General features: G+C 41.1%; 1 protein-coding gene across 2 annotated transcripts in view; it reads left to right on the top strand.

Moving 5' to 3' along the window:
• LOC137619663 (F-box only protein 21-like) overlaps positions 1-27316 on the top strand; it is a 58750-nt gene that overhangs the window by 13102 nt on the left and 18332 nt on the right. The window contains exons 3-6 of one of the 2 annotated variants that reach the window (XM_068349900.1): positions 822-942; positions 11790-11969; positions 13958-14140; positions 23241-23431. In XM_068349900.1, the coding sequence (XP_068206001.1) occupies positions 822-942; positions 11790-11969; positions 13958-14140; positions 23241-23431 (675 nt within the window). Of the gene's footprint in view, positions 1-821; positions 943-11788; positions 11970-13957; positions 14141-23240; positions 23432-27316 lie in introns of both variants that reach the window. The other variant, XM_068349901.1, reaches the window with a different exon arrangement.

Raw genomic sequence — 27316 nt, 5'->3', positions numbered from 1 at the left:
TCTGTTGTCTCCTAAGGCATGAAAACCTTGAGGATGTATATCACGTACATTGGTTGTCAATAGGTTAAAATCAAAAGTAGATCGACTGGCCTTTTACCCTCCTTTCTTCCCCTTGTCATGGGGGTGCAGCAGTTGTGGCCAGGTAAGTTTTATAACCAAACATCTTATCTTTATAGACAAGATTTGTTAAGAAGAGTCTCCTCCATTTTTGCAGACAAGAGGGAGGATGAATAGAATTTATTCAAACCTTTTTGTTCGATGCGTATAATTTCGAACAACATATCTTATACAATGATTTAGGTTCTTCTGTAACCAATTACCCTTTATTTATGGAGCTAACCTAATGTAATGCCTGCGTCATCTTCATGCTCAGACCATTAGAAGGTTGGCAGGAGTTATTGTCTTTGCTTCTACACAGAACCAGGTGCTCTAGCATTTCTTAGGAAAGTTAAACCAGCTGTATTGTTTCATAGGGACTTTCTCCTCTCTAACGAAGAGTTCTTCCTTCTATGGATGAGTGCTTCCTCTTTAAGGATGATTTTTCCTATTAAAAGATTATGGTTTGCAATCATGTACAGTAGTTAAATTCCCCACTCCAAACACTCAGCAAATCCAAGGCCTAAGGTCAAAAGTGTGTTGTCTAGTTTGTCAGTCGTTAGATTTTTGACGGCTGTTTCAGCTTTGCTGAAGTCATACTCCCATTAAAGGATATTGGCTAGGTTTGTATTGTTAGATAAAAGGCAAATTACTTTAAAAACCTGTGATATTGTACTTGTTAACTTTATAGATGCATGGTGTTTTATGTTTCAATTTTTTTTAAGGCATCCTTCACTGCCATCGGAAGAGTCAGTTAATGCTCGAGAACAATCTCGTAATGTGCAGCCAAGACCAAACTGGCGTAGGGTGCTACCTGTTGGTCAGTCAACTGGTGCTGTGAAAAGGGGGGTAACTCTGTGTGAATGCTATACATATTTGACAGATAGGATTATTGTACATACAATAGACAGACCTTTTATTTTACTTACATGCCTTGTTAGAGCCATATGAACATCTCATAAGAGGACTAACTCTAAGTAAATAATTTCCATGGGTTTTTTTTGCTTCCCTCTCAATTGAAATTTTTAAAGAATTCTTTAACACCAATTATGAGTTCGCTAATCTCCTGTGTGTCGTTTGCTTTCTTGTAATAACTATTTTGCCTCATAGCTGTTTGCTATACCTTGAAGGTAGATGAAGAAGGCTTATTTTTTCTTTGCCATACCTCTATCACCTTTGATAGAGATGAAAAAGCAGAATTTGTTTCTAAACTATAGCTCTAAGGAAGATGTAAAGAAACATTTTTCTTAACGCTATTCCTTTATGTGAGGTGAAAAATTAAATTTTGATGGCTCAAGAGGTAAAGATACTTTTCATGCCTCGTGTATTTTTTATTTAGTTTTTATTTCTCAATCTGGAATTGTGCTGTATTGTGAAGGGAAAAGAGGGAGTTTTTCTTACTTTCGATTGATGAGTAACTTATTGACACCTTGAATCCAATGAATATTTATTAGATTTAAAGGGGAGTTCCATATGAGTGTAGGATTCAGCACAATGAGTTATAGATAGATAGGAAAGAACTTATGTATGTCTTTAAAAGTAGCCTATTCACTGAAGATATAGCACTAACTGTTTTAAAACCAGCAAAAGACATGCCTGCATGCGCTTGACCTATCTAACAGGCAAAAAATGAACTAACATATTCATAATGCTACTCAAAATATCGTTCAGCATTGAAAGATCGTTCAGAGACCAAGTGCGACACTACAAATATGAAGGGTACCGTAGCTCATATTGGTAACCAATGATTGCCCCTGATAGTGTTACCAACCATTATTATTATTATTATTATTATTATTATTATTATTATTATTATTATTAGCAGCAGCAGCTATCTTACAACCCTAGTTGGAAATACAGGATACCATAAGGTCAAGGGCTCCAACAGGATAAAATAGCCCAGTAAGGAAATGAATAAAGTACATGAGAAGTCATGAATAATCAATATAGAATATCTGAAGATCTGTAACAATGCTAAAATTGTTCTGTCGTATATCAACTATGAGGAGACTTATGACAGCCTGTTCAACATAAAAACATTCACTACAAGTTTGAACTTCTCAAGTTCCACTGATTCAACTGCCTTATTAGGAAAATCATTTCACAATCTGGTCACAGTTGGCCTAAAACTTTTAGAATATTGTGTAGTATTGAGCCTTATGATAGAGAAGGCATGATTGTTAGAATTAACTGCATGCTAGTACTATGTACAGTACAGGATGGTACAGTCTGGCTAGATTTGAATACAGAGGATTGTCAGAACTATAAAAAAATCTTATGCAACTTGCATAATGAACTCCTGTAACTGAACGACAGTGCCAGAGATTAATATCTAGATCAAGAATGAGAAATTTAGTAGACTGCAAGTTTTTGTCCAGCTAATTAAGATTAGAGTCAGTAGCTGAAGACCAGACAGGAGAAAAATACTCGAAACAGGGTAGAATGAAAAAATAAAACACTTCTTTAGAATACTGTAAATTGATCACTGAAAGTCTTAAAAGACTTTCTTAATAAGATTTTTTTGTACAATTGAAGAAGAATCAGGCTGAATGCGTTTCTCAAAAGTAAATTTTTAACCAAGAATTGCATCTAAAATTTTAAAGGAGTTGTATAGAGTTAAAGAAACATTATGAATGCAGAGATCTGGATGTTTAGGAGCCAGTCCTTGACCTACATACAATCATACTTTGAGTTTTGTTAGGGATCAACTTCGTGCCCCATAATTTGTACCCTGCACTAATTTTAGCTAAATTTCTATAGCAGAATTCAACAATGCCTGATCTACATTCAGGAGATGGAATTGATGCAGAGGACAGTAGTATCATCTGCATATGCATCGAGCTTGTTTTCTAGGCCAAACCGTATATATGTATATAGTATGAAATGTAATGGGTCAAGAATACTGGCCTGAGCAAACACCAGATATCACATTCCTATACTGTACTCACTATAATGCCCATCAACAACAACTCATTACTATCTATTACTTTAAAACTCCATGATAATGCTAAGAGAATACCCACCTACTCCCAAGTGTTTGAGTTTGAAGACAAGGGCCTCATGATTAACATGTTCAAAGGCAGCACTAAAATCAAGGCCAATCATACAAACTTCTTGACTACAGTCAAGAGATTTCTGTACTGGATTGGAGATTGTAAGAAGGGCATCACATGCTCCAAGGCTTTTGTGAAAGCCAAAATGTAAACTAGGGAACAGATGATTATCTTCAGCATACCTGTTTAAACGTTTTGCCCAGACATTAAAAAACTTGTTACATAATAAGGGGTGGGGAAGGCAATTGGATGGAGGAGAGTGGAAGTAGAAATGATTTAATTTTCATAATTACAGACATAGTAAAGGGAGAGCTTTGTCTAGGAAGCACATTGAAACACAAGCAAGATTAAATTAAATAAATTTTATTAAAATTCTGTTTTTCAATTTGTTACTAATGCAGTTTGTTATTTTGTAGATACAAACCATTTGTTTAAAGATTTTTTTTTTTCACTCTTACCTATGGGATAGCCTGTATCCCTGCAAAATGTGAAAAAGGAGCATGCACTAAGGAGTAAGGGAAGCTGCTTTTCTTCCTGGGTTGTCTCCTGTACTTAGGAGATAATCACCTTTAATTTCGATTGAGAAATTATTTGATCCAATAATACTAATAAAAAAAGACATTTGTTAGGATAATTTATTTTAGAGTCTAGATTTAATCTCCATTTATTTCATTGCCCCTTACCCAACCGTGATAGTAGTTTTTGACAATAAAAATTACATTGATTAGCCCTCGCCATTTGATAGCCTTTTCCTGTCAGCAACCCCAGACTCAGTCCAGTCCAGTCTGCTATTAAAGATTTATTTAGGTGTTCAAGACAAGCTTTTGCAGTATTCTATGTTTTATAGTTCATTTGGCCTTTTTGGATTCCTATTTTGCCATTGTTTGTTTTTGTATTCTGTATGCACTTACTCCAAACTTTTGAAGTTTTACATTTTCTTAATTTGCCATTCTGCATGGATGAGGTATGATCATTTAGATCCACAGAGAAATATTTTTTTTTTTTCATTCAGATGTGTAGGCCTACAATGCAATTGCGTAGGTAAGCTACATCTGTCTTTCTTTATTTGTAATAGAATGAGAAAGAAGTAAAAGATGGTTAAAATACTGTAACAAGGTGTGAGTAGTAAATCTTGGGTATCGTCAATCTATTTTGTGTAGTTAGAGCCCCTTCCATACATTAATCTAAAAAAGCCTTTAATTTTCTTTAGGAATCTAATTATCAATGTACACAGACTTAGATGTATATTTTTCCTTCCCCTTGTTAAGAACACATTATGTTCAATGAGTAGCTTGATCTTTTTTTACTCCTTTAAGTTGAAATAACTAAAATTTACTCATGATTTCTGTTGGACTTTAGGCATCATAGTTTCAGCAGGTGTTTTATGGAAATTATGTTGTAATAGGTATCATATTTAATCGTAAGTTTTCAATTTAGTTTCAAGGTTTGGAATTTTGGTTTGGGAAAGGTACTTGTGAAGTTTTTGCCCTCTATTAAATTAGGTAGCCTTTTCTGCATTATATTATATATACAACTGAATCTTATTGGATGCACTTTGATTGCATTCTTTCTTCTCATAATATTCTTTATAAGTTGAGATTGAGTTCTGTTATTAATTCCAAAAGATAAAAAGGAGTGTATATTCTTTGATATATGAACCCCAACATATTTTGTTTTATTGATATTTTATGTCTATTTTATTAATTACCACTGTCACCCCTACTGTGATGAAGGGCTAGTCAACATTGTAACTTTCAGATAATAGTATTTGATATAGATTTAATTTATATACTAAAATCTATGATCTTAATACTTAATCAAAATCTTAATGGTGAACCAGACTGAACTGAGTTATTATTTGCTGACAGGGAGAGGAGGACTATTAAGTTGAGGAGCGTGATTATTTATTTTTATTTTGTTGCAAAGCAAAAAGTTTGTAAATCTTATAGCAGCGTGGCTTTTGGATAAGTATTGAAATAATAATATTTTTCAATATTTAACTTAGCCGGTGATTATATAGCTGCAACTCTGTTGCCCGACAGACAACTCTACGGTAAAAACTCGCCAGCGATCGCTACACAGGTTGCGGGTGTGCCCAACAGCGCCATCTGTCGTCCAGATACCCAGTACTCAATGTAAACAAAGACTTAATTTTCTCTCTGTCGAGCTATCGACAAGACGTACTTACTCGCTGTTGCTAAACTGGAATTTTTTCACAACTAATTGGTGAAGTACTTTATTCTAGTTTTGAGCTTTCGCTATGCAGGTGTTTTATCTTCATCTTAAATCTTGAACTCGTTTTGGATAGATTTAATTATGGTGACAAAGAGAGTATGGACTTGTCACTTTTGAATGGCCGACCCTTCCCTTAGACGGAAGTGTGTTGAGGCTTTTAGTAATTATCTTATCACGTTATAGATTTTCCTCTATATATTTTATATCTCTCCGCCTTTATTAGGCCTCTTCGATTAACTTTCCATTTATTATAAACATATAAAAATAAATTTTAATGTTTTGTTTATATAGACCTTTCCTGAGAGTAGGCGGTCCTAACTTGGAAACCGAAGTTAATCAACGTTGAGCCCTTTATATCGTAATTAGCTTTTAAAGAGCTAAGGATTTAAAACTTTTTAAATGTAATATTTTATGAAAGAATTTCTTTGATAGTCTTCGTACTGTTTTCAAAGATGAACTAACGTTTAGTTTATTTATGCTACGCAGTTGTTGACGTTCAGGACGTTCAACATGCGCTCTATCGTTACGATAGAGAGAGAGTGTATCACGGTTTCACTTTGCAGTAAGAGTAAATCGATTCTGACGTTTTGTTCATTCTTTCTTAGCTTAAATGTTTTAAATTCTAATTTAAAGGAACTTTTTATTTGAAAAACCTTTCAGTTTTTTCCTTTAGTCAAATAACATGTTTTTTTGACGAAATATAATTGGGCTCTTCTCTTAGGTGCGAAATCAAGAGAGAAAGAGAGAGAGAGGAGAGAAAACGTTCCGTTCAAGCGGGTAACGTTGTTCTCGTGTTACTCGCGTCCCTAGTCGCTGTACGGGGAGGAAGGATAAAACGTTTTTAGGTTTTTATTCTCGTCCCCAGGCTATGTGCGGTGAGAGATTGAAAACGTAGTTTATATGAACTAGTGTTTAGTCTCTTCCCCAGCCACTGATTTTTTTATCTTAAAATATGTTTTCTGTTTTTTGCTGGTATTAATGAGCTTGCATTATACGACTGATTTAGCAATTACTACCTTTTAATGAAGGGTAGAATTGCGTGTTTCAGGTAGAAATCAGTAAAAGTTTCGATTTCAGTGAAATAAGTGCAAAACAGAAAATCGAAGTGATAAAGTGATATGCGCAAAGTGTTACAGTGTTGCGTCCGAGGGTTCGTCTGTTCGTGCCTGTCGTTCACCTAGTCCGGGACCTCTTGCATGCTCCCAAGCCCAGGGGAGAAGTAATGTCAAACGACTTATGGGTTCGAGAGGCCTTGATCAACGAACAGACGTTTTCCCTCTATGGTATCGGGTGTATCTTACCAAGATCTCCCCTACCATAAAACGAGAGAGACGTTGTTTCTCCTCGTCATCCGAAGGCTTTTCGCATAAGAAACCTGTCACAAGGTTTCGAAGCCCTTAAGCGAAAGTCAGTCCTTTCAGGACAGGTCCAGCGTCCTGGTTACAACCATTAGGACAGCTCTGACCCTATGCAGTCATCGGATAACTGCTCGCCGCCTAACAAAAGCGTAACACAGACTCCGAGAGTCTTTTTTTGTTGGCAAAGTGTTGCGGTCACAGACGTTACCCTCGTCTCTTACCACAACCATTTCCGTTGATCCTTAATGGGTTGTATGGCAAGACATGCAGTATATGCTTGCCTCCCTTATGGAAGACTATTCTACCGATTAGTCCGTTGAGTCTAGCCGTTTATCTCATCGATATCCTGGCTTTCAGCCAACCTAACGGCTTTCAGCCAACCTAACGTTCCTTTGTGCTTACTGTTGACGTTGGCGTAGCTTAGTCACGTCAGTCAGGTTGTTTAGAACCACACTCGATGCGGTCTCGTGTGGTTTTTCAGCCGCATTTGGACGTTAGGCCACTTGCTGATGCTCCTGTTGACGTTCAAGACGTTCACTAACAATCGGAGTTGACTTGTTTTGACGCTGTGCGTCAACCTCCGCATTCTAGAGTTGTTTTGACTGCTCAGTCTAGGCAGTCAAAGCAGTCTCGAGTGGACGCTGTGCGTCCTCACGCACCTGTTGTTGTTGATAGTTCAGTTGTTGACAGTTCACAGACTGTCAAGCAGTTACATGACGTTGCGTTCTGGTCCGCTACTAATGCACCAGTGAGTGTGGACTCTGCTTGTAAAGCATTGCCACCACGGTAGGTCTCTCCCTTGCTTGAGACTCAGCTTTTATCGGACAAGGTTCCTGTAGATGAGGAAGTTGCTGTTCCCCCTCCTACTGATATTCCCTTGAGGACTCTGTCAGATGGAGAGGAGCCTAAAGCTGCTTTGCCTCCTATGGACTTTAATTAAATCATGATGATTTTTTTTAAGGATCTTTGTCCGGATCTTTTTGTAACTGCTGCTCCTCGTTCGCCTAAACGTCAGAGTTTACACCAGGCCTAACTACTTCGAAGCCGTTGTTTTTAAGCTAGTGCTCTCTCGCTCTCCTAGAGAGCTTTACGTTGGCTAGGCGACTGGTTTTTCACCAGGAGGAGTTTGGGGGATACAGCCTTTGCTTTCCCTTCTTTTAAACTGGTTTATAGAGCGAGAGTCTGATATGACACGAGAGAAGTTCTCGGCTTGGGAGTTCATGCCTCTGCCCAGATAGACTTCTCAATTCTCGTAGACTCTCCCTGGCGCCTGGCCAGGAGACGCTCCAAGTTGTTTACAGGTCAACTTCACAGCTGTTTTCGAGCCTTTGAAGTTTTGCTGTACAATTATGTCATGCATAACAAGGCTTTCAGGGATGGTAAGCGGTACCGCCTCAGTCGCTAACCCCGTCTGTTGCCACACCTGCTCCCGTAGACCCTAAATGGGCTTTTCTGCAAGACATGCAGTCCAAGCTTGCGTCCTTGATAGAGGACTTTAATGCGGAGAAGGTTGTTACCGAACCTTCTGGCCAACAACCTTCCAACCGGTCGGTTGTGCGCCCTGTTGACGCTGAGGTAACCTACTCGCGTCTGCCAGTTGAGGTGGTTCCTCCACCGATGCGACCCAGTGTGGGTTGCCAGCCGCACGTTGACGTTAAGCGACGCTCGGAGGTGGTTGTTGACGTTCAGGACGTTCAACAACCAGCAGAGGTGACTTGTTTTGACGCAGTGTGTCAACCTCAACAACCCGGTAGGGTGTTGACTGCACAACCCAGACGGTCTAGACAGTCTCGGGTTGACGCTGTGCTTCCTCGCGCACCCATGGTTGTTGACAGTTCACAGACTGTGCAGCAGTTCCATGATGTTGCGTCCGGCTCCGTCACGCGTCCACCAGTGCGACCGGACTCAGCGAGCCAGACGTTGCCCACTCCGTTGCCGTTTCCTCATCAGTTTTCGGATGAGGAACCCTCTGATGAGGACGTTGCTGAACAACAAGACGATCAGCCCCCAGAATAGATCAAGCCCTGCTATCCATCCAGAAGATGCTGAAGAAGGAACGCTGCTCAGTCAGGCTGTGGATAAGTCTGGTAGGGACGCTGTCATCCGTGGAACAATTTGTGTCACTAGGAAGACTACACCTCCGTCCTCTTCAATACCATCTAGCTTTTCACTGGAAAAAGGACAAGACGCTAGAAGCGGTCTCGATCCCGGTTTCCGAAAAGATAAAGTCTTGTCTGACTTGGTGGAAGGACAATATCAACCTAAGAGAGGGTCTTCCCCTGGCTGTTCTGACTCCCAACCACGTTCCTTCTCGGACGCATCGGATGTGGGCTGGGGCGCGACACTAGACGGTCGGGAATGCTCAGGACTGTGGAACTCGAGTCAGAGGAGCATGCATATCAACTGCAAGGAGCTGTTGGCAGTACATCTGGCCTTGAAAAGCTTCAAGTCTCTCCTTCGAGGCAAAGTGGTGGAAGTTAACTCGGACATCACCACGGCCTTGGCGTACATCTCCAACAAGGAGGTACCCACTCACTGACGTTGTACGAGATCGCAAGGGACCTGCTCATCTGGTCAAAAGGTCAAGACATCTCCCTAGTAACGAGGTTCATCCAAGGCGACTTGAACGTCATAGCAGATTGTCTCAGTCGGAAAGGGCAAGTAATTCCAACCGAATGGACCCTCCACAAGGATGTGTGCAAGAGACTTTGGGCCACTTGGGGTAAAACCATCCATAGATCTCTTTGCAACCTCGCTGACCAAGAGGCTTCCAATCTATTGCTCTCCAGTCCCGGACCCAGCAGCAATACATATAGATGCTTTCCTCCTAGATTGGTCACATCTGGATCTCTACGCATTCCCACCGTTCAAGATTGTCAACAAGGTACTGCAGAAGTTCGCCTCTCACGAAGGGACAAGGTTGACGTTAGTTGCTTCCCTCTGGCCCGCGAGAGAATGGTTCACCGAGATACTTCGATGGTTAGTAGACGTTCCCAGTAGTCTTCCTCTAAGGGTAGACCTTCTACGTCAGCCACACGTAAAGAAGGTACTCCAAAGCCTCCACGCTCTTCGTCTGACTGCCTTCAGACTATCGAAAGACTCTCGAGAGCTAGAGGCTTTTCGAAGGAAGCAGCCAGTGCGATTGCTAGAGCAAGGAGAGCTTCTTCCATTAGAGTCTACCAATCGAAGTGGGAAGTCTTCCGAGACTGGTGCAAGTCAGTTTCTGTATCCTCGACCAGTACTGTACCTCTGTAGCTCAAATAGCTGTTTTTCTCTTATACCTGAGAAAAGGACGATCCCTTTCAGCTCCCACTATCAAGGGCTACAGAAGCATGTTGGCATCGGTCTTCCGGCATAGAGGCTTAGATCTTTCCAAACATAAAGATCTGCAAGACCTCCTTAAGTCTTTTGAGACCACCAAGGAGCGTCGTTTGGCTCCCCTGGATGGAATTTAGACGTGGTACTAAGATTCTTCATGTCAGATAGGTTGGAGCCGTTACAATCAGCCTCCCTGAAAGATCTCACTCTTAAGACTCTTTTCCTGGTATGCTTAGCCTCGGCTAAAAGAGTCAGTGAGATTCATGCCTTCAGCAAGAACATAGGATTTTCGTCAGAAAAAGCCACTTGTTCGCTACAACTTGGTTTTCTAGCCAAAAATGAGCTGCCTTCTCGGCCTTGGCCTAAATCTTTCGATATCCCCAGCTTATCGGAGATCGTAGGCAATGAACTAGAAAGAGTCTTATGCCCTGTTAGAGCTCTTAAGTTCTATTTAAAGCGTACTAAACCTTTACAAGGCCAATCTGAAGCTTTATGGTGTTCAGTTAAGAAACCATCCTTGCCTTTGTCAAAGAATGCTTGGTCAGACTTTATCAGATTGTTAATACGAGAAGCTCATTCACATCTGAGTGAGGAAGACCGAACTTTGCTTAAGGTGAAGACGCACGAAGTTAGAGCTGTAACAACTTCCGTGGCCTTTAAGCAAAATTTATCTCTGCAAAGTATAATGGACGCAACCTATTGGAGAAGCAAGTCAGTGTTCGCGTCATTTTACTTGAAAGATGTCCAGTCTCTTTACAAGAACTGCTACACACTGGGACCATTCGTAGCAGCGAGTGCAGTAGTGGGTGAGGGCTCAACCACTACAATTCCCTAATTCCATACCCTTTTAATCTTTCTCTTGAAATGTTTTTATTGTTGTTTTTTTGGGTTGTCCGGAAGGCTAAGAACTTAGCCTTTCGCATCCTGGTTGATTTGGTGGGTGGTCAAAGTCATTTCTTGAGAGCGCCTAGAGTAGGGGTTTTGATGAGGTCCTGTTGTATGGGTTGCAACCCTTGATACTTCAGATCCTAGGGGTCTATCAGCATCCTAAGAGGATCGCGAGGCTCCGTAAGGAAGACGTACTTAAAAGGCAGAGTAATTGTTCAAGTCGACTTCCTTACCAGGTACCTATGTATTTTGTTTTTGTTATTTTGATAACTTCTAAAATGAAATAAAAACTCTTAGCTCATAAAAGTGTAAACATATATTGCTGGTCTCTACCCACCCCCCTGGGTGTGAATCAGCTATATAATCACCGGCTAAGTTAAATATTGAAAAATGTTATTTTGATAATAAAATAAATTTTTGAATATACTTACCCGGTGATTATAAATTAAAGGACCCTCCCTTCCTCCCCAATAGAGACGCAGTGGGACGAGGAGAAAATTGAGTCTTTGTTTACATTGAGTACTGGGTATCTGGACGACAGATGGCGCTGTTGGGCACACCCGCAACCTGTGTAGCGATCGCTGGCGAGTTTTTACCGTAGAGTTGTCTGTCGGGCAACAGAGTTGCAGCTATATAATCACCGGGTAAGTATATTCAAAAATTTATTTTATTATCAAAATAACATGTTTGTATAAAAAATAAGTTTTTATATAGCTTTATAAGTGGGCCTCTTTACTTTTATACAGCTTTATAAGTTTGGACCTCTTTATTTTAATACAGCTTTATAAGTTTGGGCCTCTTTACTTTAATACAGTTTTATAAGTTTGCGCCTCTTTATAGGTATGAAAACATGACAGAAAAGTACTATGCTATGAAAGTAATATGCCACGTCCATCAAAATGTTTGCAAGCAAGAATGGGAGCTATTCATGGCTCAACCTCCAAATGAGCAGCCTCTAGAAATTGGAGCCATCTTAGTTGCCAGGTGGTTTCAGCCTCACACTGATATAAGTACAAAGGAAGTAAGTGTTTTGGCATTTTGTTTTACAAGCAAATGGAGAGATGTGTTACTTTGCTTTCATTTTGGAATTATCATGATTTATTGTATGCTATAACATTTTCATGTCTTTAATTTTATTTTGAGATTACCAGCATCTATGCAATAAGGCAACATTGATGTATTGCCATGGGAAATTTGGCAGTATGCCCAGATTCAAATAAACTTAGTTATTTTTTACTTTATTCAAATATCTACACACATATCACGTACTTTCACTTATAGTAGATTCAAAGTTTTACCTTGATGATTAATTTAAAGACAAGCCTTATTACAGTACTAATTCTATACAACAGATACTGTACCACATCATTAAAGTTTCACTTTTATCAAGAAAAACACCATAAACATCACATTTATTTCTAGCTAAATCCATTATGCTATTTGATGTATATATAATTCTTAATTTTAACTAATTTAATACTAATTCAATATTCCTCAATTAAATTCATCCTAAACATTATGTTATTACAGGCAGACACTGTAAAACCCTGCACCAAATTATATACTGTATATCTATCTTAACACCTCAATACTTTTATTCACTCAATGTAAGAATCCTTATTACACTGGTAAATAGGTCACCAAATACACTACAGTATACAGTACACACATCATATCAGAAGATATCACAATGTTCAAAGTACTAATTAAGATCAATGCAGGTATTAATAATATTTACCCACTGTGTATCGTTTTTTCATATATCCAGTGGTAACCATCATCAAAATTGCTGTACTGTACATTGTAGGCCTATTGATTTAGCAACTATTTAACCCTTTTACCCCCAAAGGACGTACTGGTACGTTTCACAAAAGCCTTTACCCCCATGGACGTACCGGTACGTCCTTGCAAAAAATGCTATAAATTTTTTTTTTTCATATTTTTGATAATTTTTTTGAAAAAATTCAGGAATTTTCCAAGAGAATGAGACCAACCTGACCTCTCTATGACAAAAATTAAGGCTGTTAGAGCAATTTAAAAAAAAAATATACTGCAAAATGTGCTGGGAAAAAAATAACCCCCTGGGGGTTAAGGGTTGGAAATTTCCAAATAGCCTGGGGGTTAAAGGGTTAAAAAGGATAATCATAAAAATCTGAACATGTTGCACCAATTTTCTTCATGTGACTGACACAAGCATGTGAAAATTTCTGGTGTTCTGGCAATTTACAAAAGGCCATAGTCCAATCTTTCAGACTCCTCACAAGGGTGTCTGAAGTTTCACAAATACAAGTGCACTAACAAATATGGCCCCAGGCCAATCATGTCTGCCTAAAAAATAAAGTGCTCTGTGGGCCACTCTCATCAATCAGATCAGCTCAACCTTCAAAAGAAGACAGAATTGTAGGAAACAGACTAATTTGAAGGCAAAGAAAAAAAATAGATTATTATTTAAACTAAAGTACCTTATATTTCCACGCACAAGAGGGCCATTAGGTAAGAAAAGGTAAAGAATTAGGTAGCTGAGAACACAACCATAATTCAATGTCTACATTTTCTCAGATTGACTCGTGTAGATGAAAGTTGGTTTCATTGTTAATATGGAATTTTTCCTCAAGTAGGCTATTTATCATGAACATATGACAATACAGTAATATGTAATGTAAATATGGTTTGGTTACTTTATTGTTAATTACTGTACTGAGGCCAAGGCTAGCCTACCAATAAACATCACTTGTAATTCAAGGTGTGAATTTCAGGTATGTTGAATAAGACGATCCCCAATTTTCAAGGGTGAATATCATGATTTAAGGGTCGTGTTATGTGTGGAAATATACAGCACTACAGTATTATTTTATATAATCTGGTCAAGTTCCACTTTGATAATACTGTACTGACTAGGAATTTTAGAAGGAAAAAAGTCACTGTACATGTATGTACTATGTCTTTTTCAAGGTACCCATTATACTTTGTGCTCCAATCTAGAAGTGATTGTTTAATATTTTTTTCCAGGTGATCAGCCAGATCGATAAACTTGCTGAAGACTGTCGCTGTAGGTTAAGTGAGTTACATTCAGATCATCCTGCACTCCTGGTACCATTGTTTTCCCCATATTATACACTTCAGGAATCACAGTGGTCACAGATGAGATGCCATCAGATCTTCAGATGTGTGAACAATGTGTTGTTTACTCAGGTATGAAATTTCAATATGCTATAGTGGCTCCCCTAATGTTGAATACACCAGAATTAAAAAAACGGTTTGAATAATATTTTTCAACATTTCTATCCTGCAAAATGAACGATATTTGGGTGTCAAATGGGTCAGCTAAGACACTTATCTCTATCTGCCTAATGCTGCTGAAGCAAAGGTTTTTCTATAAAGTATCATACACTTAGTTCCCTTGTAGCTCCCTCCCATTGCATCCCCCCAAAACATTGCTGTTAGGATTTTCTATTTGACTTGTATAATTTTGTTTTAGTTATCCATTTATAATTGAGCCAAAGAAGGATAATTATATTGATAACCCAAAAAGAAAAGTTGAGTACCACAACAATTAAAGGAAAAAGATTTGGAAGTGAGAGTGGTGTGCAACTCTTCTTAGTACAGCACAGGTAAAATGAAGTTAAATTTTTATATATTTATCTTTCCTCAGTATTGTTTTAAGATTTTCTTATGAGTTTTTGCATGTAAGTGCTATAGAGTTTGTGTGAAAATGCTTCATGATAAGTTATTTTAGGGGTCTGGAATGGATTATTCACATTTATATTAATTATTAAGGGTACGATTAATTTACTATTGAAACAAACTAGAGTTCAAATGGCATTCAGGAGTGAATGAACTCAGATCTCGGGGTTCCAATGTGTATTGTAACTAGATTAGCTCTTAAATGTTAAGTAGCATATATGCTTCTGCCTTCAACCAACGTATTTGCATTCATATTGCAGCATTGTCATACTTCAAATGACATTCAGTATTTTTTTTTTTGTTTTTGCATTTTTCTCATTGATATATCACTTGCTTAAGAATTTTATGTCACCAAAGTAAATGGAGGATATGGTAGGAGGCTTAAACAGTTTTCCCTTGTGAGAACTATACTGTATACAACATATTATCTTTGGAGAATGTATATAGCAAATGGAGAGTACTGCATGTGATGCCCTTCTTACAATCTTCAATGCAGTACAGAAATCCCTTGATTGTGGTCAGGAAGTTTGTATGATTGGCCTTAATTTTAGTTGCTGCCTTTGATCATGTTAATCATGGGGCCCTTTTTTTCAATTCAAAACAGTTGGGAGTAGGTGGGTCTCTTTTCTTAGCATCATTATTGAATTTCTGAGTAATAAATTGCCAAGTAATTTGTATTTTTCTTAGCAATAAAAACCCAGGTCCTTTAGTTTTCACTTCCCGCTGTATCCACCCTGCAAGTCCTAGACAGAATCTCAATGAAGGCATATCAGTTGCTAGAGTCATTGTCTTTGCTCGTGTATGGGGCCAGGTAGATTTACACATCCAGGAAATTTTAAAAGTAATTTGTAGTTTTCAATATTAATCTTACCCGATAATCATGTAGCTGTCAACTCCGTTGCCCGACAGAATTCTACGGAAGGGATACGCCAGCGATCGCTATACAAGAGGGGGGTGTACTCACCAGCGCCACCTGTGGCCAGGTACTGCAGTACTTCTTGTTGACACCACCTCAATTTTTCCTCTGTCGTGCTTCCGGCAAGACCTACATGGATACGCTTATAATTTTGGAGTCTTTGTTCACGGTTTTGGTGAAGTATTGCTCTGAGATTTCAGCTTTCGCTATACAGGAAGCTTTTCCCTTAGCTTAGATAGCTTTTGGATTAATTTTGATTTATGGTTTAACGATCTTTAGCTTTAAATTGGAATCCCCCTTGACTGTTCTCTGATTCAAGATGTCCGACCATTCTCAAGCTCCTCCCCAAAGACGATGTAGGACTTGTATTAGGCGGCTTCCGAAGGCCTCGGTTGATCCTCACACCGTTTGTTCCGACTGTAGGGGAAAATCCTGTCAGTTGGAAGATCGATGTGAGGAATGTGCCGGACTTTCGGAACTTGATTTTATTCGATTCCTTAAGTATACCACTAAGTTAGAGAGAGAGAGAGTTAGGAGGAGTTCGGCTCGCTCTTTACTTTATTCCTCCCCCCATGATCCTCAACCTTTTCCTCACCCTGTAGTGGCTACCCCCAAACCTACTATTAGTGCTCAGCCTGATATGTCAGATGTTTTACGTGCTATTCAGGCTTTAGGTGATAAAGTGGAGTCGGTAGTGAGTGACCACAAGTTCCTTTTGGCAGACGTCAAGGAACTTAAAGTGAAAAGTGCAGTGGGAAGTGGTAGTGCCAGTGCTGTGCCTAGTGCTAGTGTCAGTGTCAGTGTTGCGCGTGAGGATACTTCTGTGCGTGCCAGTCGTCCTCCCAGTCCGGGACCTCTTGCAAGCTCCCAAGCCCAGGGGAGAAGCAATGTCGAAGGGCAAAAGGGTTCGGCAGGCCTTGATCGGCGCACAGTAGTATCCTCAGTGGTTGCGGGCGTATCTTATAGAGATCGTCACTTCCACTCTCAGACGATTGAGCCCTTTAGATCCTCGTCTGCAGAAGATTTTTCGGGGAGAAAACGCTGGACTCAGGCCTCAAGACCTCTTAAGCGTAAAGTCCAGACCGCGCGAGTCCAACAGCCAGGGTGTAGCCATTGGGCTAGCTCGGACTCGCCGCAGTCATCAGGTGACTGCACGCCTCCTAAGAGAGGCAAGGTGCTGCCTCAACAGACCTCAACTTCTGTTAAAGCTATGCCTCAACAGACCTCAACTTCTGTTGATCCTAAGATGGCTTTGCTGCAGACTATGCAGTCGCAGCTTGCGGTGTTGATGCGGGAGTTCCAGGCAGAGAAGGTTAATACACCTCCTCCTGCGAGCGCTCCTCCTCCTCAGCGCAGTACAATCTGCCAGACGTATGAGGTTGAGGTTCCTCAAGCTACCTCCATGCGTGAGCTGCCGCGTTGGGAGTTGCCAGATACCAGCGCTGTGCAGCAACCTCCACTTTCTTTGAGGCAGGAGCCTCTTACCACGCAGCAACCTCCTCAACAATGGGGACAGGAACCTTATGCTTTACAACCTCCTCTACCCTTGAGGCAGGAGTATCTTGCATTACCTCCATCCTCGAGGCAGCAACCTCTTGAGGTACGACAACCTCTACCATCCTTGAGGCAGCCACCTCAACTCTCGCAGCAGCCACCTCCACTTTCCTCGAGGCGAGAACCTCAACTCTCGAGGCAAGCACCTCAAGAACCTCAACTCGTGAGACAAGAGCCTCTCTCTGCGCAGCCACCTCAACCCTTGAAGCAAGCGCAACTCTTGAGGCAGGAACCTCATGCTATGAGTCAGCCACCTCAACGCATGCATCTGCCACTTTCTCCTCAGCTTGAGCCTCTTCCCACTCAACTTGAACCGCAGTCTTTGCAGCACGAGCCTCATGCTTTACTACGGTCGCCTCTCACCACGCTTGCTCCTCAGACCTCCGCAGAACCTCCTTCATCCCAGCCTCAGGACTTTGTCATTACCAGCCCTCATCCTCTTCAACAGAGACTTGAGGATGAATCCGCAAGTGCGCATGCACCCGCTCTTCAGGATTCAGCCATTCAGCAGACCGCTTTAACTTTACCTCTCGCTTCTCAACCCTCAGGTGATGAGGTTTCTGAGGATGAAGCTGCTCACCTGGATGATCCTTCATCTGACGTGGAGGAACCCAAGTCATTGCCACCCTCCATCGACTTTCGCAAGGTTCTGGCTCTGTTCAGAGAACTTTACCCGGATCACTTTGTGTCTGCTACCCCTCGCTCTCCTCCATCCGAGTTCTCTCTAGGCATGCAACCTGTTAAGTCTGCCTACACTAAGCTCGTCTTCGCTAGATCTTCAAAGAGAGCTTTGAGAATGTTAGGGGATTGGTTGCAGTCCAAGCAGCAACTGGGAAAGACGTCTTTTATGTTTCCACCTCCTAAGCTGACGTCTAAGGCGGGCGTCTGGTATGCCACAGGAGAGGAACCAGGCTTGGGGGTCCCTGCCTCTGCCCAGGCTGACTTCTCAAGTTTGGTTGACTCTCCACGAAGGTCAGCTATGAGACGCTCTAAGGTCTGCTGGACCTTTTCTGACCTGGACCACTTCTTGAAGGGAGTCTTTCGCACCTTTGAAATTTTTAATTTTCTCGATTGGTGCCTGGGGGCCTTGAGCAAGAAGACTGCCCCATCTGACAAAGACTCGGCCATGTTGATCATGTCCTGTATGGACAAAGCAATTCGCGATGGTTCCGGCGAACTTGCCTCTATGTTTGTATCGGGAGTCCTCAAGAAAAGGGAACAGCTTTGCTCCTTCCTTTCCACTGGTATCACCTCTTGCCAAAGGTCGCAGTTACTTTTTGCTCCTCTTTCTAAGTTCCTGTTTCCTGAGGATCTTATCAAGGAATTGTCTGCGGCTCTCATTCAGAAGGACACTCATGATCTTGTGGCCTCTTCAGCACGGAAGGCTAAGATTGCTCCTTCAGTTCCTAGAACTTACTGCACCCCAGTGGCTGATACTCCTGCTACTAGATTTATTCCGCCCTTTCGTGGCAGAGCCCCCAGCCGAGGAAGTACCCGTCCAGACGGTCACAGGGGCAGGTCCAAGAAAGGTATCAAGTCTTCGAAAGGCAAACACTGACTCTCCTCCTCTCCAGACAGCTGTAGGAGCCAGACTCAAGATCTTCTGGCAAGCTTGGGAAAGAAGAGGTGCAGACGCCCAGTCTGTCAAGTGGCTAAGGGAGGGTTACAAGATACCATTCTGCCGCAATCCCCCTCTGACCACTTCTCCCATCAACCTCTCTCCCAACTACAAGGAAAAGGACAAGAGGCTAGCGTTACATCAGGAGGTGTCGCTTCTGTTACAGAAGGAGGCAGTGGTGATAGTCCGGGATCATCAATCCCCGGGCTTCTACAACCGTCTCTTTCTGGTGGCCAAGAAGACAGGAGGTTGGAGACCGGTGCTGGACGTCAGTGCGCTCAATGCTTATGTCACCAAGCAGACGTTCACTATGGAGACGACGAAGTCGGTCCTAGCAGCGGTCAGGCAGGAGGACTGGATGGTCTCGCTGGATCTGAAAGACGCTTACTTTCACGTCCCCATTCATCCAGACTCCCAACCTTTTCTGAGATTCGTTTTTGGAGAGGTTGTATACCAATTCCAAGCCCTGTGTTTTGGCCTAAGCACGGCACCTATGGTGTTCACGCGACTGATGAGGAATCTTGCGAAATTCCTCCACTTGGCGGACATCAGAGCCTCCCTTTATTTAGACGACTGGCTGTTAAGAGCCCCCACAAGTCGTCGCTGTCTGGAGAGTCTCAATTGGACTTTGGACTTGACCAAGGAACTGGGTCTTTTGGTCAACTTAGAAAAGTCCCAGCTTATTCCTTCCCAAACCATCGTTTACCTGGGAATGGAGATTCGGAGTCAAGCTTTTCGGGCTTTTCCGTCGGCCCCAAGAATCAACCAAGCCCTAGAGTGCATTCTGAGCATGCTGAAGAGGAACAGATGCTCGGTGAGACAGTGGATGAGTCTAACAGGGACCCTGTCATCGTTAGCCCTGTTCACCGAGTTAGGGAGACTCCACCTCCGCCCCCTTCAATTCCATCTAGCAGCTCACTGGGACAAGGATTTGACGCTCGAAGCGGTCTCTATTCCTGTTACCAAAGAGATGAAGACTACTCTCATGTGGTGGAAGAGCAACATCCTTCTCAAGGAGGGTCTCTTGTTAGCTGTTCAGACCCCCAATCTTCATCTCTATTCGGACGCATCAGACTCGGGCTGGGGCGCGACCTTGGACGGACAGGAATGCTCGGGGACATGGAACAAGGAACAGGAAACGCTTCACATCAATTGCAAGGAGTTGTTGGCAGTACATCTGGCCTTAATGAACTTCAAGTCCCTCCTGCTAAACAAGGTGGTGGAGGTGAACTCCGACAACACCACAGCCTTGGCATACATCTCCAAGCAGGGAGGGACTCATTCGAAGAAGCTATACGAGATCGCAAGGGACCTCCTCATTTGGTCAAGAAGTCTAAACCTCAAGCTGGTAACGAGATTCATTCAGGGCAATATGAATGTCTCGGCAGATCGCCTCAGCAGGAAGGGTCAGGTCATCCCCACAGAATGGACCCTTCACAAGGACGTGTGCAACAGACTTTGGACCTTGTGGGGTCAGCCAACGATAGATCTGTTCGCCACCTCCATGACCAAGAGGCTCCCATTGTACTGTTCCCCAATTCCAGACCCGGCAGCAGTTCACGTGGATGCTTTTCTGCTGGATTGGTCCCATCTCGATCTTTATGCATTCCCGCCGTTCAAGATCATCAACAGAGTTATCCAGAAGTTCGTCTCCCACGAAGGGACACGGCTGACGTTGGTTGCTCCCCTTTGGCCTGGAAGAGAATGGTTCACAGAGGTACTGCAATGGCTGGTCGACGTTCCCAGGACTCTCCCTCTAAGAGTGGACCTTCTACGTCAACCTCACGTAAAGAAGGTACACCCAAGCCTCCACGCTCTTCGTCTGACTGCCTTCAGACTATCGAAAGACTCTCTAGAGCTAGAGGCTTTTCGAAGGAGGCAGCCAGAGCGATTGCCAGAGCAAGGAGGATTTCCACTCGTAGAGTCTATCAATCCAAGTGGGAAGTCTTCCGAAGCTGGTGCAGAGCCAATGCAGTTTCCTCTACCAATACCTCTGTAACCCAAGTTGCTGACTTCCTGTTACATCTTAGGAATGTTAGATCTCTTTCGGCTCCTACGATCAAAGGGTACAGAAGTATGTTGGCATCAGTTTTCCGCCACAGAGGCTTGGATCTTTCTTCCAACAAGGATCTACAGGACATCCTTAAGTCTTTCGAGACCTCTAAAGAACGTCGCTTGTCCACTCCAGGCTGGAATCTAGACGTAGTCTTAAGGTTCCTGATGTCTCCTAGATTTGAACCTCTCCAGTCAGCCTCTTTCAAAGACCTTACTCTCAAAACTCTTTTCCTCGTCTGCCTTGCAACAGCCAAAAGAGTTAGTGAGGTTCACGCCTTCAGCAGGAACATAGGATTCACATCCGAAACAGCAACATGTTCCTTACAGCTCGGTTTTTTGGCAAAAAATGAACTTCCTTCACGTCCTTGGCCTAGATCGTTCGAAATTCCTAGCCTCTCCAACATGGTGGGTAACGAGCTAGAGAGAGTTCTTTGCCCTGTCAGAGCTCTAAAGTATTATCTTAAAAGGTCAAAACCTATACGAGGACAATCAGAAGCCTTATGGTGTGCCATCAAGAAACCTTCGATGCCTATGTCCAAAAACGCAGTTTCGTATTACATAAGGCTTCTGATTAGAGAAGCTCATTCTCACATGAAGGATGAAGACCTTGCTTTACTGAAGGTAAGGACCCACGAAGTGAGAGCTGTAGCTACTTCGATGGCCTTCAAACAGAACCGTTCTCTGCAGAGTATTATGGATGCAACCTATTGGAGGAGCAAGTCAGTGTTTGCATCATTTTATCTCAAAGATGTCCAGTCTCTTTACGAGAACTGCTACACCCTGGGACCATTCGTAGCAGCGAGTGCAGTAGTAGGTGAGGGCTCAGCCACTACATTCCCTTAATCCCATAACCTTTTTTAACCTTTCTCTTGAATGCTTTTATTGTTGTTTTTGGGTTGTTACGGTAGGCTAAGAAGCCTTCCGCATCCTAGTTGATTTGGCGGGTGGTCAATTCGTTCTTGAGAAGCGCCTAGGTTAGAGGTTGTGTAGAGGTCCTTTAGTATGGGTTGCAGCCCTTGATACTTCAGCACCTTAGAGTTGTTCAGCCTCCTAAGAGGAACGCTGCGCTCAGTAAGGAAGACGAACTTATTAAAGGCAGAGTAATGGTTCAAGTCGACTTCCTTACCAGGTACTTATAATTTCATTGTTATTTTGAATAACTGATAATATGAAATACGGGATACTTAGCTTCTTGATATACATGTACACTGGTTTTCACCCACCTCCCTGGGTGTGAATCAGCTATATGATTATCGGGTAAGATTAATATTGAAAAATGTTATTTTCATTAGTAAAATAAATTTTTGAATATACTTACCCGATAATCATGATTTAATTGACCCACCCTTCCTCCCCATAGAGAACCAGTGGACCGAGGAAAAATTGAGGTGGTGTCAACAAGAAGTACTGCAGTACCTGGCCACAGGTGGCGCTGGTGAGTACACCCCCCTCTTGTATAGCGATCGCTGGCGTATCCCTTCCGTAGAATTCTGTCGGGCAACGGAGTTGACAGCTACATGATTATCGGGTAAGTATATTCAAAAATTTATTTTACTAATGAAAATAACATTTTTCCTACATATACAAACCTGAGTCCTTTAAAGTTAAATTTTCCACATTGAGCACCCCTCTCAATCCTTAGCTGAATGTAAAAAGTTAACTTCTAAAGGTTGGGGAAGGCCTATTTGCTTGTGTTCACTACTTTGTTAATGAATTCAACAGCCGTTCCAGCTCCTTTGAAAACATTTTCCCTATTGTAAATGATGCAGGTTTGTATAGCAAGGAAAAATACAAAATACTTTTAAAATTTGTTATATTTGTATGCCCACAGGCAGACCGAATGTTTGGGTTCAACTCCTTTCTCATTCTTTATTTTATTGATGGGAACAAGCAACAGATTTAAGTAAAAATAAAGATATTTTCTGATTATCCACCAACCAATCTTGTCTGTATGATAAACCTACTTAACAGAATTTTTAAAAATAGGAAAACGATAAAAGTAAAGAAAATTTTTCTTGTACCCATAAGAAAAGAAACCCAACCCAGGATTGTGAATTCCTCTAGATTTTAGGCTTTTTACTTGAATATGATTATTCTTTTAGATTTACAGTACTGCACATATTTGAAAATGCTTTGGATTGTTTTGAATAAGCTGTTTATAGTACATAGTTTTCTAAGTCATGTAAATTTTTATAACAAAACTTTTTTCCTCTTGCTCTGAGAGCTGAATATTGTTTTAGGGATAAACCAAAGATTGACTATAATGTTATTTGGTCATGATAAGGTGCTTAACAAGTAAATTTGACCCTTAATCTTCTATAGAGCTTCCACCAATAGAGGCTTAGATACTCCATTGAAGTTTTAAACAAATCTGAAAAGACAGGTTGCTTAGCATTGTAGAATAACATAAGTCCCCTGCAGTTTTTTTGTAAGAATTGGTCTCTCATGTCTACGTTGTCTTTCAGGGGAAACTGTGTGGCAACAATGGTGATTATTATAACTTGAAAAATTCACTCATCAATGAAGTACTGAAATCAAAAAAGGGAATCCCTATCACTCTCAGTATAATTTACACAGCTGTATGTCACCGCCTTGGTATTCTTTTGGAACCAGTCAACTATCCTTCTCATTTTGTTATGAGCTGGAAGATACCTGGGTAAGATATAAGAATTATTTTCAAGTTATTATTGTGAACTATATGAGTTATTAACTTTTTTATTTCATATACAGTATATTGTCATGCAACAAAATAATATACTATAGTCCCATTTTATCCATTTAATATTATTTATTTGAATTATACCAGGTTGAAATGCCTATTAATAAAAAGGGGATAATTTGCATCATGTCACTTTAGTACCCAGCATTCAAGTAAGACACTTATATTTATCCATGAAGTATGGTTATCAGTCCCATTCTTTTTTTGAACTTTCTTACAGTTATTTAATTAAGTTTTTGATACGTCAAAATATAAAAAATGCTACAGAATAAGTGGGAATTTTATGCCGTTTGTTTTTATTTACTATATTATATTCATAAGTGTTTGGTGTACTGTATCTTGGTTTTGTACTGCTGTTGGGGAGATATGTATCTGATTAGCTTAAATAAGAATAAGAAAAGACCACAAATCTGGGTTTTTGAGGGCTTAGTGTAATGTTTACAGGTATTCAGTTTTCTTTTGAGCAATGTAAAATTAATTGTTTTTGCAACTGTGTGAATAAGAATTTTGATAATAAAATGTTTTATCTCTATATTCACCTGATGTTCATATTGGTTCTTCTCCAGAAACTCGGTTTATTGACGTTTACCCCAAAATATTTATATAAAATTTTCCCATTTTCCTTTCTTTCAAAAGTAATGAAACAATCTGGTTGTTAATTTTTCAAATTAACAGAACAACTGCCATTTGATTCTTATAACGGCTGAGGAAAATAAGTTTTAGTACAATACTCGCTTACTAGCCAAGTTACTGGAATGTCCAAAAATGTTGCTGTAACAAACCTTTATTCTCAGATAACCAAGTTTGAAGGTGATTTATCCAAACCCATACATGCTACATCTGACTGCATAGAAACTATCCACTGTATTTAAAAAAAAATTAAAGGTTTTTGCAGTTCCCTGGATAATCTATCATAGTTTCCAAAAGACAGTCTACTAATACCTGTATCATAGACAATGGAGTGTTTATTTTGATTGATGCAAATCTGGAAATGTATTAATGACTACAATTAATTTGTATGATATATTTCTGGGCTCGACCTATGTCGCTCCGTGAAGTCCTCCTCTAGCACCATTTCTAAGGCCTAGTTATTGCTGAATATACCAGAGAAAAAAGGATGCATGGAATGCCAGGAATAAACCTAGCTCGCTCACTCTTTGAGTGTCGGTATAGAAAACTGGGGCGTGATTGAACCATGACCATAGGTCCCTCACCAATTAGACCTCTCCCTTATCAACATCCCCCGGAACAACGAGGTGCCGTCCTACACCCGTCTGCTGCCTCCTACTACGACTATCCTTCCCCACCCTTACACCTCCCCACCCCCTTACTTCATTTCTCCACAGCACCAGCGTTGGTCAGATGTGTTTTGCTTTGCTCTGTGTTGTTTTGCGTTTTTGAAGATGTCCGACGTTTTAGAGATCCCTGCTCCCAAGTTGAGTATTATATTTGTCTGTTTGGGATTTCTAGGTAGTACATACATATACCAAAGGCACTTCCCCCAATTTTGGGGGTTAGCCGACATCAACAAGAAACAAAAACAAAAAAGGGGACCTCTACTCTCTACGTTCCTCCAGCCTAACCAGGGACTCAGCCGAGTTCAGCTGGTACTGCTAGGGTGCCACAGCCCAACCTCCCACATTTCCACCACAGATGAAGCTTCATACTGCTGAGTCCCCTACTGCTGCTACCTCCGCGGTCATCTAAGGCACCGGAGGAAGCAGCAGGTTTTTTTTTTTTTTTTTTTTTTTTTTTTCTTTATTTTATTTTTTTTTTTATATTTTTTTTTTTTTTTTTTTTTTTTTTTTTTGTACAATACATGCACAGACCCAATCTACTGGTACCATTGACAACACAAAACACACATTAAACAATCTCACCAACCATTCAAGTACAGTCACACCCCCTTCCTTCAACATCTCAGCTTTCACACCATCCATACCAGATGCTTTTCCTACTCTCGTTTCATCTAGTGCTCTCCTCACTTCCTCTATTGTAATCTCTCTCTCATTCTCATCTCCCATCACTGGCACCTCAACACCTGAAACAGCAATTATATCTGCCTCCCTATCATCCTCAACATTCAGCAAACTTTCAAAATATTCCCCCCACCTTTTCCTTGCCTCCTCTCCTTTTAACAACCTTCCATTTCCATCTTTCACTGTCTCTTCAATTCTTGCGCCGGCCTTCCTTACTCTCTTCACTTCTTTCCAAAACTTCTTCTTATTCTCTTCATATGACTGACCCAGTCCCTGACCCCACCTCAGGTCAGCTGCCCTCTTTGCCTCACGTACCTTGCGCTTTACTTCCACCTTTTTCTCTCTATATTTTTCATACTTCTCTATACTATTACTCTGCAGCCATTCTTCAAAAGCCCTCTTTTTCTCTTCCACTTTTACCTTCACTCCTTCATTCCACCATTCACTGCCCTTCCTCATGCTGCCTCCAACAACCTTCTTGCCACATACATCACTTGCAATCCCAACAAAATTTTCTTTTGCTAACTTCCACTCCTCCTCTAAATTACCAGTTTCTCTTACTCTCACCTCGTCATATGCCATTTTCAACCTTTCCTGATATTTACTTTTTACCCCCGGTTTTATTAGCTCTTCAACCCTCACTAGCTCCCTTTTACATCCACCTACTCTATTCCCCCACTCTTTTGCTACAACTAATTTTCCTTCCACCAAAAAATGATCTGACATACCGTTAGCCATACCCATAAACACGTGCACGTCTTTCAATCTTCCAAACATTCTTTTAGTTATCAACACATAAACCATTAATGCCCTTTCTACTACTCTTCCATTTGCCACTCTTACCCATGTATACTTATTTTTATCTTTCTTTTTAAAAAAGCTAGCACTTATTACCATCTCTTGTTCAACACACATATCTACCAGTCTCTCACCACTCTCATTTTCACCTGGTACGCCATACTTCCCAATGACACCTTCTACCTCTCCAGCGCCCACTCTAGCATTTAAGTCACCCATAACAACTACATAATTCCTTCTACCCAGTCCTTCTACACACCTAGTTAATTCATTCCAGAACTCATTCCGCTCTTCTTCACTTTTCTCACTACCTGGCCCATACGCACTGACAAACGCCCAACATTCCCGACCCAACCTAACCCTTACCCACATTAACCTAGATGATATCTCCTTCCATTCCACTACTTTACCTGTCATCCATTCACTCAGCAATAAAGCCACACCCTCTCTCGCTCTTCCCCTTTCAATCCCAGACACTCTACCAGACATTTCACCAAACATCACTTCACCCTTTCCTTTCATCTTTGTCTCACACAAGGCCAATACATCCATCCTTCTACTTCTAAACATACTTCCAATCTCACATCTTTTACTCTCTATCGTGCTACATCCACGCACATTCAAACACCCCAAAACTAGGTAGTGACACTCATTTAATCTTTTACCGTGTTGGGTTTTTTTTTTATTTTTCATCTTATCGCTGCTTGTTCCGGTTCCCTTTCAAGGGTTTACCCGCGGCCATTTTGGTGTCGCTTCCTCGTGATCTCTTTGTTTATCGGGCTTTCATTTAGTTCCTTATACTATTTGTAAGCCCTTGTTTATGTTATGGACTTCTAATTTAATGTTTTGGCATGATCGTATTTTATTTTTATTGTTTGCGCTGTGCTTGTGCTACTTGGCGGTTTCGGTGGGTAGCCTTTACTGCCAGCCTTTATGTTTTTGACTTCTTTTCAGGGAGACAAACACTTTTTTTTTTGTTTTTTTTTATCATTATTTTTCTGATTTCGGAAGCCTTATTGGAGTTTATTTGCTTTGTGCCCTTTCC

The sequence above is a fragment of the Palaemon carinicauda genome, chromosome 26, assembly GCF_036898095.1.
Source record: "Palaemon carinicauda isolate YSFRI2023 chromosome 26, ASM3689809v2, whole genome shotgun sequence".
NCBI lineage: Eukaryota > Metazoa > Arthropoda > Malacostraca > Decapoda > Palaemonidae > Palaemon > Palaemon carinicauda.
This window is presented reverse-complemented; position numbering and strand designations above follow the sequence as displayed.